Source organism: Palaemon carinicauda, chromosome 37 (genome assembly GCF_036898095.1).
Source record: "Palaemon carinicauda isolate YSFRI2023 chromosome 37, ASM3689809v2, whole genome shotgun sequence".
Taxonomy (NCBI): domain Eukaryota; kingdom Metazoa; phylum Arthropoda; class Malacostraca; order Decapoda; family Palaemonidae; genus Palaemon; species Palaemon carinicauda.
Genome location: NC_090761.1, coordinates 41,604,534 through 41,619,533, shown reverse-complemented (window position 1 = coordinate 41,619,533; position 15,000 = coordinate 41,604,534). Strand labels below are relative to the sequence as shown.

The 15,000-nt window shown below is 34.9% G+C and overlaps 1 protein-coding gene across 1 annotated transcript in view; it reads right to left on the bottom strand.

Moving 5' to 3' along the window:
• The window catches only part of LOC137629594 (atrial natriuretic peptide receptor 1-like), a 1,161,427-nt gene that overhangs the window by 388,536 nt on the left and 757,891 nt on the right, over positions 1 to 15,000 (bottom strand). Inside the window, 1 exon segment of the mRNA XM_068361051.1 lies at positions 176 to 285. Coding sequence (XP_068217152.1) covers positions 176 to 285 — 110 coding nt within the window.

Genomic DNA, 15,000 nt, shown 5'->3' with positions numbered 1-15,000 from the left:
TTTGATTCAATAATATTTGTGTTAACTTTGGAGCAATGATAAATCACAGATGAATTTGGACCAATGATAAATCACAGTTAACTTTGGATCAATGATATTTGGTGTTAACTTTGGACCAATGATAAATCAGAGTTTCCTTGAATTAACCTTGGACCAATGATAAATCTGAACTTACCTCAAAGATCCCCGTACGTGGATTCATATCGAGCAGAGTGTAGTCTGCCTTCCTGTCTCCGCGGACGTCAATCGAGATATTCCCGGTAAACCAAGGGGGGACCACGTTAGCTGGTGAAAGATATGAATATTAATAAAAATAAGAATGTTGTACTAAAGTTTGATGAAAAAAAACTGGTTAAAACACACAGATGAGAATTAGGTTATGTTGAATTGTACTATAGCGAATCTTAAATGGGTCCCTAGAATGTATCCCAAGCAATATTTTAATGCCACATTGGGCAAACGCCGGTGCAATACTACCATCTAAAATACTATTGTTAATGAGGCATATATGCACAGTTCCCAATCTTTTTTAAATAACTTCACCTCAGATATCAATAATATTAAATCCGGAATCTACATATATTTTGCTACTGGCTAGGAGGGAAAGCAGCCACTTCTCGTGCCCTTTTAATAAAAAATACGACCTAACCGAACTTTTCCTACTCTGACACATTCCAATGAGGAAATGCCATTTAAATTGGTTTAATTTTCTTTCTCCTCCGTTACCTCATTACCACAAATTTTCATATAAAAAGGAACGAGGCTGAAATAAAGGTTTGTGCCGACAATAAATGCAAAAGAGTTACTCAAGCTTTCTAAAGTCATGGGGTAAGGTTTTTAAACTTTTAAAAAGTGTCTAATGAAATGCAAAAGTTTTACCCTTGGTATATAAAAGAAAATGCTAAAGCGTTAAATTTTGCTTTCCTATCTACTTCAGTAAAAACATACACACAATCAGGTAACTTGGCTAAATATAATTCACCCTCGTAGACTATCGTGGTTCCAATCCTGTTTTCTTGATTAGAACCATCGCTAAATAACGTTATATGATCTTTATAAACAATACCAAAAGCAATTCTGTAGGCCTGTTCACTTACGTCTAACTTGAGAAGACTGTAATTGAGGCAGTTTCAATCATGCAAAGAAACTGCAGACCAAATGCCTCTATTTGCATATCAAGTGGTCTCCCGTTTGTATTCACACAAATGCCCTAAACAGGTTAGATTCTGAATAAACCCGATTATATTGTGAAGTCTAATATTGTGTAAATTATTAAGTTCTCCTAATTCAGAATTAAGTTCTCAACGTATAAAAATATATTTGACATTCATGCTCGAACTCTGATCTACACATTTTATCATTCAAGCTTAATAATGACTTCTTACCTGCTTCCAAATTATGGCCAGGAACAGCTTTTAAACCAATTATGAATTTCTTAAATTTTACTTTTAAGGCATCACTGCTATTAGACCATTCAAGTTCAGAATCAAATTATAATATTGTCACTTTCATAAGTTAAAATAGCACCTTTCAAAGCTAAAGATAGCACTACCTCAGCATGCTTAAACCTAGTAAATAGTTTGGCAATCTGAAGAAATAGAAAATTTAAAACCACACTCATTTGACTTCTCACTGATAAGCATTTGCATATGTTTATATGGTGATGTGGCATCATAGCTAGCACAGTATATTATCCAATCTTCCAAAAAGAGGGAGGTTTGTACAGGAGAGGAAACTCCATTACAATATTTATAACTATGTAACAACACTGGACACTAAGGATACTTCCCTATCAAATTCTTTCTTCTTGGCTAAAAAGCCTATATAATGCTTTTCCCACAGCTACCTTTATGAATCCATCCCTCTTTCTCTTCTTTTTTTCTCTTTTACCGCTCATGAATGGTAGAGGCAAGGGACAGTGACACTGCCCTAGCAAGCAGGACAATGCCCTAGAGACTGACCATATATACACATGATCAGCGCCCAAGCCCCCTCTCCATCCAAGCTAGGACCAAGGAGGGCCACGCAATGGCTGCTGATGACTCAGCAGGTAGACCAGTCCTATAGACCCCTCCAAGAAGGATGGTGAGGTTGCAACGACTAAAAAAAACTAATGAGTTTGAGGGGGACTCGAACCCCAGTCTGGCGTTCACCAGCCAGGGACGTTACCACATCGGCCATAATAAATATAACCATATTACGATGAATGCCATCTAGTATTGCCGTTTGACTGCTCCATAGGCCTTCTCAAAATTGACAATAAATTCCAATAATTTCACATTGCTTTAAAAACACTTTTTGAATTTTGTTAGATAACCTAAACAATAGATCTAAGAAGATCAGCTCTTCGAAAACCAAACTGCTATGAAGAAATCGAGCCTTTGTGTTCCAAATATTAAAGTAGCATGGTGTTCATTATCTTTTCACCAAACTTAAAATAACTGATTAGAGTAATCCAATCTAAAATTATCATATGGACTTTCTCCAGCTTTTTGGTAGTATACCAATATTCCATACTAGTGTACGCGACCCGTCAAAATGACGATGAAATATTTACATAAATATGCACACCCACACCGATTACACTCTTTTCATGCCTCCCTTTTCCTTGCTACAACTCCTCTCACCAGGCCTTGACTACTCCCTCTCTCCCTAACCGAAGAACGTTGAGACCGAATAGTTATACGTCTGGCAATGCCGCTGGGCATGACTGAAAAAATATATATATATGAATATATATACATATATATATATGTATATATATATATATATATATATATATATATATATATATATATATATATATATAGTCAGTCTCTTGCTCTTTATTATGTTGAAGAGATCCTTTCAATGATTTTCATAAGAAACACTAACCTTTTCAAGCCGATGTTTCAAGATTTTATATATCATACAATATCTCCCTCGGAGATATTTGGCCTGCATTGATGACAGCATCTTTAAGGTAAAGGGTTACATTTTATATGTCCCTGCGATTAAATGTAAGATCAGGGGCAATCTGGGATTCACAAAATCGCTGAAACTCAGTAGAATAGCTTTCCAGGCTTGGGATACTTGGAAGTGTTGGCCTAGTTTCTCAGAAACTTCAGAAGGATCACTGATGATAGTGTCACTCACTTTCAAATTGGGTAAAGATGGAACAATATTGCCACACCTCTGTTAGGGGTTTTAGAACGTGACTACATTCATGTAAGTAGAGCCAAAACATTACGTTGCATTTCTTGGAATATTTTTATTCCTTAGTCGAGTACTATTCCACATTGAAAAAACCACTAGCACCATAGAATTTTGTATTAATATTTCTAAAACACCACATGATTTGTTCTACAAAAGAATAGAAGGGCTGAGAGGTTTTCTAGTTTTAGAGATAGCATGATGAGTGCTTTTCATAGGTACTTCAGTAAATAAAAATTATAGGCTTCAATATGCGAGTAGAAATATTCAAACTTCCTGTGTTAACTAACACCTTGATTATATGTCTTCCAATGTACCTTTTCAAACGTTCATTTATGATTAAATTTATTAAGGTGTTTTTAAAATGTTTCAAGTAAATTAGGAAGTGGTACCTTCCATGTCAAAACTAATCAAATAACCAAATATAATCTATTTTCTATGGATGCTGGAGGAACCTAACCTAAAGACAATAGTAGATAAATGATTGACATAGGTATTATCAAAGGCCAGTGACCAATCATTGTACATAGTGCCTTTTTAACTTAGAACATCTATTCCCTTATCCAAGATAGAGACATAATGATAATAATATGGGTAACAGCAGCAAAACATATGACTAAACAATAGAAATAAATATAAGAATAAACAAAGATAGTGGATAACTGCATCTCTCTCTCTCTCTCTCTCTCTCTCTCTCTCTCTCTCTCTCTCTCTCTCTCTCTCTCTCTCTCTCTCTCTCTTTCCAACTTACGTTATGCCCCATCTTTCCCCCTTAATATTTTACATTAAACTCCCTCTTGACTTAAATTTCACATCTCTTCATCTATTCCATAAGACCCCCGAAGCAAGGCCATCTTTTCCGAAGTTAAGGAGAAGAGAAATTTGCATGGGCTAGACTTGATACGCGATAAAGTCCCCCTAATCCTGCCATTAAACAAAAATGAGAAAACTTTCATCCCTTTCCCTCGAAAACCACGAAAATTGATCGACGTTAACCCGAAATATGACAGCTTAAGTCTCAGATGAGTAAATTACCCCCTCGAAATGAAAAAGGAATACATTATTTTGATGAGATTTTAATAACTTGGACAATATGTTTGAGTAGTAAAGAGGAAAGAAATATTCTTGAAAAAATTTTGTTTTAAAAATAATGGTCTGGTTGTATGATATACCTACAAGAAAATCAGCTACCTACACATACACACACATATATCTATACATATACATATGTGTATATATATATATATATATATATATATATATATATATATATATATATATATATATATATATATATGGCAATTTCTAAGTAAATTGTATTTTTCCTAACACTTGCCACGTCCCAATAGTAGGAGTACTCTCTACACGTCTCTACCGACCAGAGATTTACCTAAGAGGAATTTCCTTCCCCACAGGCCATCACCCCCGCCCCCACTGATCCCCCAAACCCCTTCACACCTGCGAGACCTTAACCTCCCTTTGTTTATACATGGTGTGAGAGCTGAGATGTTGAAGGAAGGGGGTGTGGCTGTACTTGAATGGTTGGTGAGATTGTTTAATATGTGTTTTGTTTTGTCAATGGTACCAGTAGATTGGGTTTGTGCATGTATTGTACCACTATATAAGGGTAAGGGAGATGTGCATGAGTGTTGTAATTCAAGAGGTATTAGTTTGTTGAGTGTAGTTGGAAAAGTGTATGGTAGAGTACTGATTAATAGGATTAAGGATAAAACAGAGAATGAAATCTTAGAGAAATACAGGGTGGTTTTACAAGAGGTAGGAGTTGTATGAATCAGCTTTTTACAGTTAGGCAGATATGCAAGAAATATTTAGCAAAAGGTAAGGAAGTTTATGTTGCGTGTATGGATCTGGAGAAAGCGTATGATAGAGTTGATAGGGAAGCAATGTGGAATGTGATGAGGTTTATATGGAGTTGGTGGAAGGTTGTTGCAAGCAGTGAAAAGTTTCTACAAAGGTAGTAAAGCATGTGTTAGGATAGGAAATGAAGTGAGCGATTGGTTTCCGGTGTGAGTGGGACTGAGACAGGGATGTGTGATGTCGCCGTGGTTGTTTAACTTGTATGTTGATGGAGTGGTGAGAGAAGTGAATGCTCGAGTGCTTGGACGAGGAATAAAACTGGTAGACGAGAATGACCATGAATGGGAGTTAAATCAGTTGTTGTTTGAGGATGATATTGTACTGGTTGCAGACACAGAAGAGAAGCTTGGTCGATTAGTGACAGAATTTGGAAGGGTGTGTGAGAGAAGGAAGTTGAGAGTTAATGTGGGTAAGAGTAAAGTTATGAGATGTACGAGAAGGGAAGGTGGTGCAAGGATGAATGTCATGTTGAATGGAGAGTTACTTGAGGAGGTGGATCAGTTTAAGTACTTGGGGTCTGTTGTTGCAGCAAATGGTGGAGTGGAAGTAGATGTATGTCAGAGAGTGAATGAAGGTTGCAAAGTGTTGGGGGCAGTTAAGGGAGTAGTAAAAAAATAGAGGGTTGGGCATGAATGTAAAGAGAGTTCTATATGAGAAAGTGATTGTACCAACTGTGATGTATGGATCGGAGTTGTGGGGAATGAAAGTGACGGAGAGACAGAAATTGAATGTGTTCGAGATGAAGTGTCTAAGGAGTATGGCTGGTGTATCTCGAGTAGACAGGGTTAGGAACGAAGTGGTGAGGGTGAGAGCGGGTGTAAGAAATGAGTTAGCAGCTAGAGTGGATATGGTTTGGCCATGTTGAGAGAATGGAAAATGTCTGTCTGCTAAAGAAGGTGATGAATGCAAGAGTTGATGGGAAAGTACAAGAGGAAGGCCAAGGTTTGGGTGGATGGATGGAGCGAAGAAAGCTCTGAGTAATAGGAGGATAGATGTGAGAGAGGCAAGAGAGTGTGCTAGAAATAAGAATGAATGGCGAGCGATTGTGACGCAGTTCCGGTAGGCCCTGCTGCTTCCTCCGGTGCCTTAGATGAACGCGGAGGTAGCAGCAGTAGGGATTCAGCGTTATGAAGCTACATCTGTGATGGATAACGGGGGAAGGTGGGCTGTAGCACCCTAGCAGTACCAGCTGAACTCGGTTGAGTCCCTTGTCAGGCTGGGAGGAACGTAGAGAGGAGAGGTCCCCCCCCCCTTTTTTTTTGTTTCATTGTTGATGTCGGCTACACCCCAAAATTGGTGGAAGTGCCTTGGTATATGTATGTATGTATGTATGTACATATATATATATATATAGATATACTGTATATATATATATATATATATATATATATATATATATATATATATATATATATATACACACACAAGCTAACAACCACATAATCGCCAGCTTAACATCATTTGTCACTGTAACCCGACAATTGCTTTCCTCGCATTCGTCTTGCTAGATTTATTTTGAAAAGTCAAGCTCCGGAGTTTGCAATATTTGGGGAACCACATGAAATTAGAAAGTCCAGCTGGTGAATTTCTGATACATTTATGGATCATATGATTAATTATTAGGATATTAGAATTGATTCATGAAATTACGGTCATCAAAGAGATCAATAATGTATAGAAAAACTATACTATTTATCATTATCTTCATTCTTAATGCTGTAGTTATTGTTAAAATGAACAGAAATTCAATGGGTGGTCTGAAACCGCATTAACTTGCAGAAAAATTTCCAACCTAAAAGAAAGCCCCCATGTTAAATCTTAGCTTAAAGAAGATCACCAAACACATCACAATTAGTTGACACTATAAATTAGAATTACAGCCGTTAGGAGAAAAGAAACCACTAATCCAAGTGATGTTAAAAAAGATGGAATTCACGGCCGGAAAGTTGCCGACAGCCATAAAGGAGTTCTTTTCCTAATTAGTGTAAAACAAAAAAAAACTGTGGTAAAAGAAAAAGGCGTGAAGTATGTGGTATTAATCTGTGTGCACGTACAAAGTTTTCACTCTCGTCAAAGGACATATATACTATTTAAAAAAAGGTAAAAAATAATAGGAATATTACGCGTCTACCAAATCTCCTGCAGATGCCTTCATAACAAAGAGATCGAGAGAGATAAATATTCAAAAAGGCGTGAAAGCAAAGAAAAATCGTGGGCATAACAACCAAGGTTTCAAAAACAACAAACTAATAACAATAATAATAAAATATAATAATCATTACTATCATAAATAATAATAATAATAATAATAATAATAATAATAATAATAATAATAATAATAATAATAATAATAAAAATAATAATAATAATAATAATTGCTGCCCCAGTGGCATTTACCTTACAAGTGACCTTCTCAATGGCTTGGATTTTCTTCCGTTCTTCAGTACTGCATACCACCAGTAACTACAATTTTTGGCATCAGTAGGGGAGCAAAATGCATAGTATAAGTTCTGTAATTACAATACGTCAGAACCTATTCTATGAGTGTTGTTCCCTCTACTGATATCCAATATAGCACAGTTACTGGTGGTATGCAGTACTAAAGAAAGGAAGAAAATCCAAGCCACTGACAAGCTCAATTGCAAGATAAATGCTACTGAGGCAGAAATCATTTTCAATCAAACATGCTTGGTATATTATCAAATAATGATAATCATAGCAATAACAACAATAAATCAAAACACAATAAACATTCTATGGCAATATGAATAAACACAAGAAAGAAGGGAATAGAAGATCAAACGGAAAAACATAAAGTAAAGAACCAATTGAAGAGAAGACGCTCCTCTTCAGCATGCAGAAAACTGGCCACTTCTACAACCATTTTCGTTTTGGCAATGCCACACCAAAAATAAGACAGTTGCATGTTTAAGAGATTGAAAAACCTGAAATTCACATTTCTGAATAAATCCTCAAGAGTTTCCCCAGGAATCCTGGTCCGCCAAGGACCCTTAAGAATAAATGGGCCCCAAACACTATTGGACTCCATGGACTTTAGTGAATTTATTCATATGCAGGGAAGATTGAGAACGTTACCTTACGGTGCATGTATGTGTGTGTGTATACACACACACACACACACACACACACACACATATATATATATATATATATATATATATATATATATATATATATGAGTATGTTATTATATATGCATATATATATATATATATATATATATATATATATATGCATATATATATACATATATATATATATATACATATATATATATATATATATATATATATATATATATATATATATATATATATATTATTCTAATATATACATTACAGTATATATACGTACATACAGACATATACATTATATATACAGTATACACATCATATATGTATACATATATTTTATATATATATATATATTATATTATATTATATTATATTATATTATATATATATATATATATATATATATATATATATATATATATATATATTACTATATAGAAAAAAATTTCTGCTATAAATATAAACCGAACCCAGGACTCTTCAAATGAAAGCCAAGGGCTCTCTACCAACCCTAACCTTCAGAAGTCATAAAAGAAATTGGTGCAGTTGGCTTCATGACTTCTGGTATGCTGACGTCTCCTTAGCTTCCCGTAAAGTGTACTGGAATTAATGAAGCCAATTTTACCTGAATAATTTTGTATTTAATGAGTTACCAGACTAAGCTTCATGCCTTGCATAACATGTTTTCCCAATATCAATTTAGCCCCCCAATCCCCCCCCCCCCCACACACACACACTGAACTGATTACATTTCAAAAAAATTACCTCTACTCAACGAACATGATAATGGAGATTAATGACTAATGCCAACAGTACTCAGAATCCATAAAATGGAGAAATTTGAGTAGGAATGTCCCCAGTAGGAGTAACTTAAACTTTTATTATATGAATCACCTGTGGGGTAGTAAGTTGTAAAAAATCCGTTGCTATGTAAGGCATACCAAATATAATAGTACTTAGGTTCCACATTTTTAGATATATCTTGTGTTAGCTGGATTGGTAACTCCTGCTTTTTATAGTGTACTGGGTTTAATACGAATAAGAGAGAGAGAGAGAGAGAGAGATAGTAATCTCAATTTGATATCACTGTTCAATCTAAGAAATATGAATACAACTAGTTAATTCTAAACTCCGACCATCAAATCAGTAGTTTAGGCACAAAAATCACAATCATTATATAATGCCTAACATTGTTCTAAGATTTTTAAAGACAAAATACTATTCTTATTACAATAGTACATGTTTATCTTAAAGACATTTAGGTTAAATCTATATGGCATTCATTGCATTTCACACCATTGATAAATCTTTTACGATAACACACCCAAAATTACACTACGTTACACGAGTGGCAAGTTCCGAAACTAACTTACAAGTGGAGAATATAAAATAGGGCAAAAAAAAAATAAAAAAAATTAAATGTCACAAGTTTTGAAAAAATCACCATGGCCGTGACCTGAAGTTAGAAGACAAACGCCCTGTCAAATTCAGTGCTGCATGAAAGAGATGGTCTCCAGGGGGCCACCCCAAGGTCAACATCTGCATTAGACAATAAATCATTGGAGGAATACGGATGAAGAAAATATTGGGATTAAAGAAATGGTGTATGAGATAAATGCTGGATATGAAGAATAGTTTTTATGGATATGTAATTAAGATCTGAACGAATCTTGCTAAATAATTCTTCGAGAAATTATGGTAGAAAGTAAACGAAAAATCTAGAAAGAAAACATATAAATTAAACAAAAGAAAAATTTTATAAAACTTTACACAATGAAGTTTATAACCTCCCGTTTCCTTCTTTTCCTACTTCTGTCCTTTTTTAAAGTTGAGAAACGAGTGACCCAACCTGACTGCTTCAAGAGACTTGTTGGAGAAGTATGAAGAGGTAAAGAAGAATGGGTCTGATTAAGCCTAGAGAGGGAGAGAGAGCGCGTAGGATAGTTTCAGCCTGGTTGTACGCAAAGTCTAATATGTGTAGATCTTGGTTGTATCAGTAAGAAAGGAAGTCTACGAATATGTATTTATACCTAATGACCGAAGAATAAATGAGGTGACTGTAGAACGTATGTTTCCAATGCGTGCTCTAGTAGTGTATGTTTATAGTGTGGTTGGTATACGAGGGTATTAACAAATGTTCCTTGCAGAAGGGAACAGACCCGGCACTGTATTTTCAAATGCCAAATGCATTATAATGAATGTATTAAAAGGACTAAGAGTTTTGGTTCAGTATACGAGGCTGCTATGTATAAAACGGTCGTAATTGTTGTGTTTCTAATGAAGAAACTTTTGGCGTTTCTGGAAGATACTTTGGCAATAAATAAATCTATCTGAGATTGAGCATGAGGTTAATGCGTGGCTGTTAAGGTAATTGGAAGAACTTGGTATGAAACTGACAGTATCCAAATGTGAGTGATTGACAGAAGTTGCCTTTCAGGGACACAAGGTAAATCAGACTAGAGTGAGGAAGTATAAGTTTGTAAAGAAATTGCAAGAGATTCAAAAGTCTAAAACAGTGAGACAATTAAGAGGATTTCTCATGAAGATCATGCATGATTGTTCTGCTATTTCTAAACCCTTGACAGAATGGACTGGTCGAATTTTTTCTTTTTATGGGATGTATAAAAAGATATTTTCTAACTGAAAGATTGTGATACAAGGGGTGACGCATATTTAACTGACGTATCCTGATGGTCACCCGAAAGCAAAAACGCTTAATATGTATATCACGATAGTAGATGTTATTCGATGGGAGGATGCCTTATTCATAATCAAGTTGTGGATAGAGTTGAGCAAAAGTCATGTGATTTCTAATGTTTTGAAAATGTTAGTGTAGCAGAACGAAGTGTACAAATAAGATCGGTGAATATGGATAAGTATCGTAAGGAATTGAGAGCTATATATATATATATATATATATATATATATATATATATATATATATATATATATATATATCCAAGGAGTAATGCCTTTCAAAGATTCTGGCAATAGTAAGTCAGTTTAGTAAGATTCAGGTATGTGTATATTATGAAATAGAAAAAAAAACACAAGTTGTGTATCGCTCAGTTAATGTAAGAAAAGCTTGTCCTACTATTTGCAATACTTGATTGGTGGGTAGTAATTGTATAACATGGTTGTTGAGAAGAAGTACTATGATAAGAATGAGTCTCATATTCCGTGAGAGATGAGTAAACCTCTTGATATAACGGAAGATAATCAACCAAGAGAGCAAGCAGACTTTAGAATTGGAGATTCAACAACTGAGCATATGCATGTAATTAACCAGCTAATGGAAAAATTAAGAGTATGACAAACCATTTTGTTTGGCATTTATAGACTATGAGAAATCTTTTGACTCTGTCAAATCCCCAGCTGTAATGAAACTCCTTGAAAGACAAGGAATAGATGAATCTTATGTTAGAACACTTGAAGATATCTATACAGGAAGTAAAACAATCCTAAAGCTACATAAAGGTAGTGAGAAAATTTTGATTGAGAAAGGAATCAGATAGGGAGACTCCATCCCTAAATCATTCTCAGCATGCCTAGAAGCAGTTTTAAAATTTTAAATTGGGTAAATGTAGGAATTAATATTAATGGGGAATACATTAATATTTGTAGATGACATAGTCGTGTTTAGTGAATCATGAGAAGAATTGCTACAGATGATAGATTTGAATAGACAGAGCAGAAATGTAGGACTGAAATTCAATATGAGTAAAACAAAGATAATTTTCAATGAAAATACAGAGACAACAAATAAGCGCTGTGGTTGAGCCTCGAGAGATTCTTGATGAATATAAGTTCTTAGGACAGACAGTAAGTGTTTCTTCAGACACTAGACCGATATTAAAAGGAGGATTAGCATGGAATGAAGAACTTTTGATAAACAAAATGAGATTATGAAATGTAAAATGTCACTGTCTCTAAAAAGAGAAGTATTTAATCAAATGGTCCTACCAGTATGAACTTATGCACCAGAAACTTGGAGCCTTACTAAAACTTTAGAACATAAGCTAGTTACAACTCAGAGAGCTATGGAAAGAATAATGATGGGAATAAAAACTAAAAGACCAAAAAAGAGTAACGGATACGAGAACAAACTAAAGTAGAGGATATAACATGTAAGAAAAAAATGGACATGAGTAAGACATATAATGAGGATACCACATAATAGATAGACATTCGAAATAACAGAATGGGTCCCTAGAAATTGCAAAAAAAGGTTGGGGAAGGAACAGAACACGATGGATAGACGAACTAAGAAAGTTTGCGGGTGTGGACTGGTATAGAAAGACCACAAACAGACGTAAGTGGAAGGGCATATCTGAGGCCTTTGTTCTCCTGTGGGCTAGTAACCGCTGATGATAATGAATTGTGATGTATGTTCGGATAGTCCTAAAGAGCTTTATTATTGTATTTATAGTAAGATGGTAGAATGGCTGTAAGTGCAGCTAAAGTGTAGACCTTGTGTATTGAATGATATGGGTGCCCAGGTTTTCTTGGTGAATGCTAGTCTGGTCGGTGAGGTGAGACAATTGACTGTAAGCCGACAAAACTTTTAAGAATGGCCATACATGTAACAGGAAAGGGATATTTGAAGTTTGGGAGGAATTCAAGTTGACTGTGAACATGGAGGATTTGAAAGAAACCGTGCATGATTTTACTGTTCTGAGTGATGAACAATTTTTTTTTCTTTTATTGGGATTAATTTTTGGAGAATGAGAGGAATATATTTAGATGCAGAAGATACAGATGGAGTATGTGTATAGCCAATTTTTTAGGTGTAAAACATATAGTAAACAGAGAAAATGAATTGTTATCATTGGGGAATGTGTATGAAATGCAACAGTCGTATCCAAGAATAAGCAAGATTAAGGAATGTTTCGAGAGTGGGTTCCAACTCGTAAATGGAAAGTTTGTTAAAAGAATACAAGATATTTGCTAGAAGGTTTGTAGTTTTCCTGTGAATTGATAAGCGAAGAGGTTTAAGAGCCAGAACTTTCGTGAATGGTGCAATTGAAATGTGTAAGATTGTGAATGGTAGTTATGGACATACGAGGATGTCCAGATTTTTGTAATATATGAAGAGAAAGTTTACACGCTTTTTCTTTTTTGGTAATATCTATATGGATGTCACTACTATGTGAGGCTTGCCAAAAAGGAAAGTATATGTGAATTTATACAAGTCCATCTACTTTTCGGTTCTGTATAAATAAACCATTTCTAATGGTAGGGATTGATTTAGCATCAAAATAATATAAAGGTGTTAATGAATATGTAGGTGTTATGATGGCGGTAAATAATTTAATTAAACTAGTGTATGCATTACCTTTGAAGATTGAAAAAAATAAGAATATTGTGGGAATAATGAGTCAGACTTTGCCGCCAATATGAGGGTAAGCCAGTGAAAATGATGAGTGACAATGGTACTAGTTTCGTAAAAAAAGAGCATTTGAAAGAATATTGGAAGATTAGGAGGCACATTTTGTGAGACCCAAAAAAGCTGAAAAGGAGATAACTAATTTAGATGATGATAGAGAAATGTGGACGAAAGAGAAAAAGTTTTCACAGAGATGATATAAAAAGGAACGTTGAATGTTGGTACGATGACAGAAAAGTTTTAAGAACCCTAAGTTGCAAAGAAAGTTGGGTCATATGGATATGAGAGCTTGAAAATGTTTTGGAAGTGAATTTGGAAGTATTCAAAGAACAAAAGTATGATTGTAAAAAAAAAAGATAATGTGGTTGTGCAAGAAGGATGAAAACTTGTGCGACATACCAAAGAAAAATGAATTTGAAAGAATAAGAAAATAATAGAACTAAATTCCAGTAACGCATCCTCATAGAACGGAGACTCTAGGAAGGAAAATATTTGGTTATAAAAATTAAAAACATAGCTCTCCTTGGTATTTTTCTTCCCACCTTTCCTTGTCCATGTGGCCAAGTTTATTAATGTGAAGTAAAATATAGAATAAGAATGAAGAATGAGCGATTAAAATGGGATGATGTGCTAAAGATTATAAATTATTATGAATATAAGATGAATGTGGATGTAGGGAATGAAAAGAGTCTCTGTCCAGGTAAGTGTCCCTCGGTGTAAGTCATACTGATGAGAATGTTGAGGGATGTAATGGTGAAGATTTTAAATGAGTATTGAGAGCACGAGCATGAGGAAGAGACACATAAGTACAAGTCAGAAGGAGAAGTGAAGAGAAATAATAGAATAAGAGTCGTTTCAGGCGTAACAGAGTAGGGCAAAGAAGAATGCAAATCGGTGGCATTTACATGTCAGCTTTGGTTGAGGCAAAGTTGATAACGATGAAAGATGGTGCAAGGGCAATGAAAATTAAATCTTTTATCTGAAGTCGTCAAGGACATACAGCAAATGTGCAAGGAGTGCAGGGGAAAAAATGGGTATACGTGAACTGACGTCAATAAGGTCACGTTTCCAAGATGAGTACGCTCGTACAAGCCAGTGTTCAGCTTGTGGAACGGCAAGGCATATATCACAAAAGTACAGGAGAATGGGCCAGATGGTTAAGGAAATTCCAGGAATAAATTGATGTGTGGTAACGTGGGGTCAAGTATTAAGAGGGTACAGTGAAGTTATCCTATTGGCTTGATAAATGTGCATGTTTTTAATGCAAAGCAAAGGAAATATTTTTGGATATTAATGTCTTCGATCGAGAACTATTTAGAGTACTGAGCACCTTTCCCAAGAATAAATATTCAATAATTAACGTGATAAATCTGATGAGAATGAATCAAGGTTTCAGGAAAAAAATACATCTATTTTGTTTGAAAAGAGGAAAGATACAGGCTAATACCG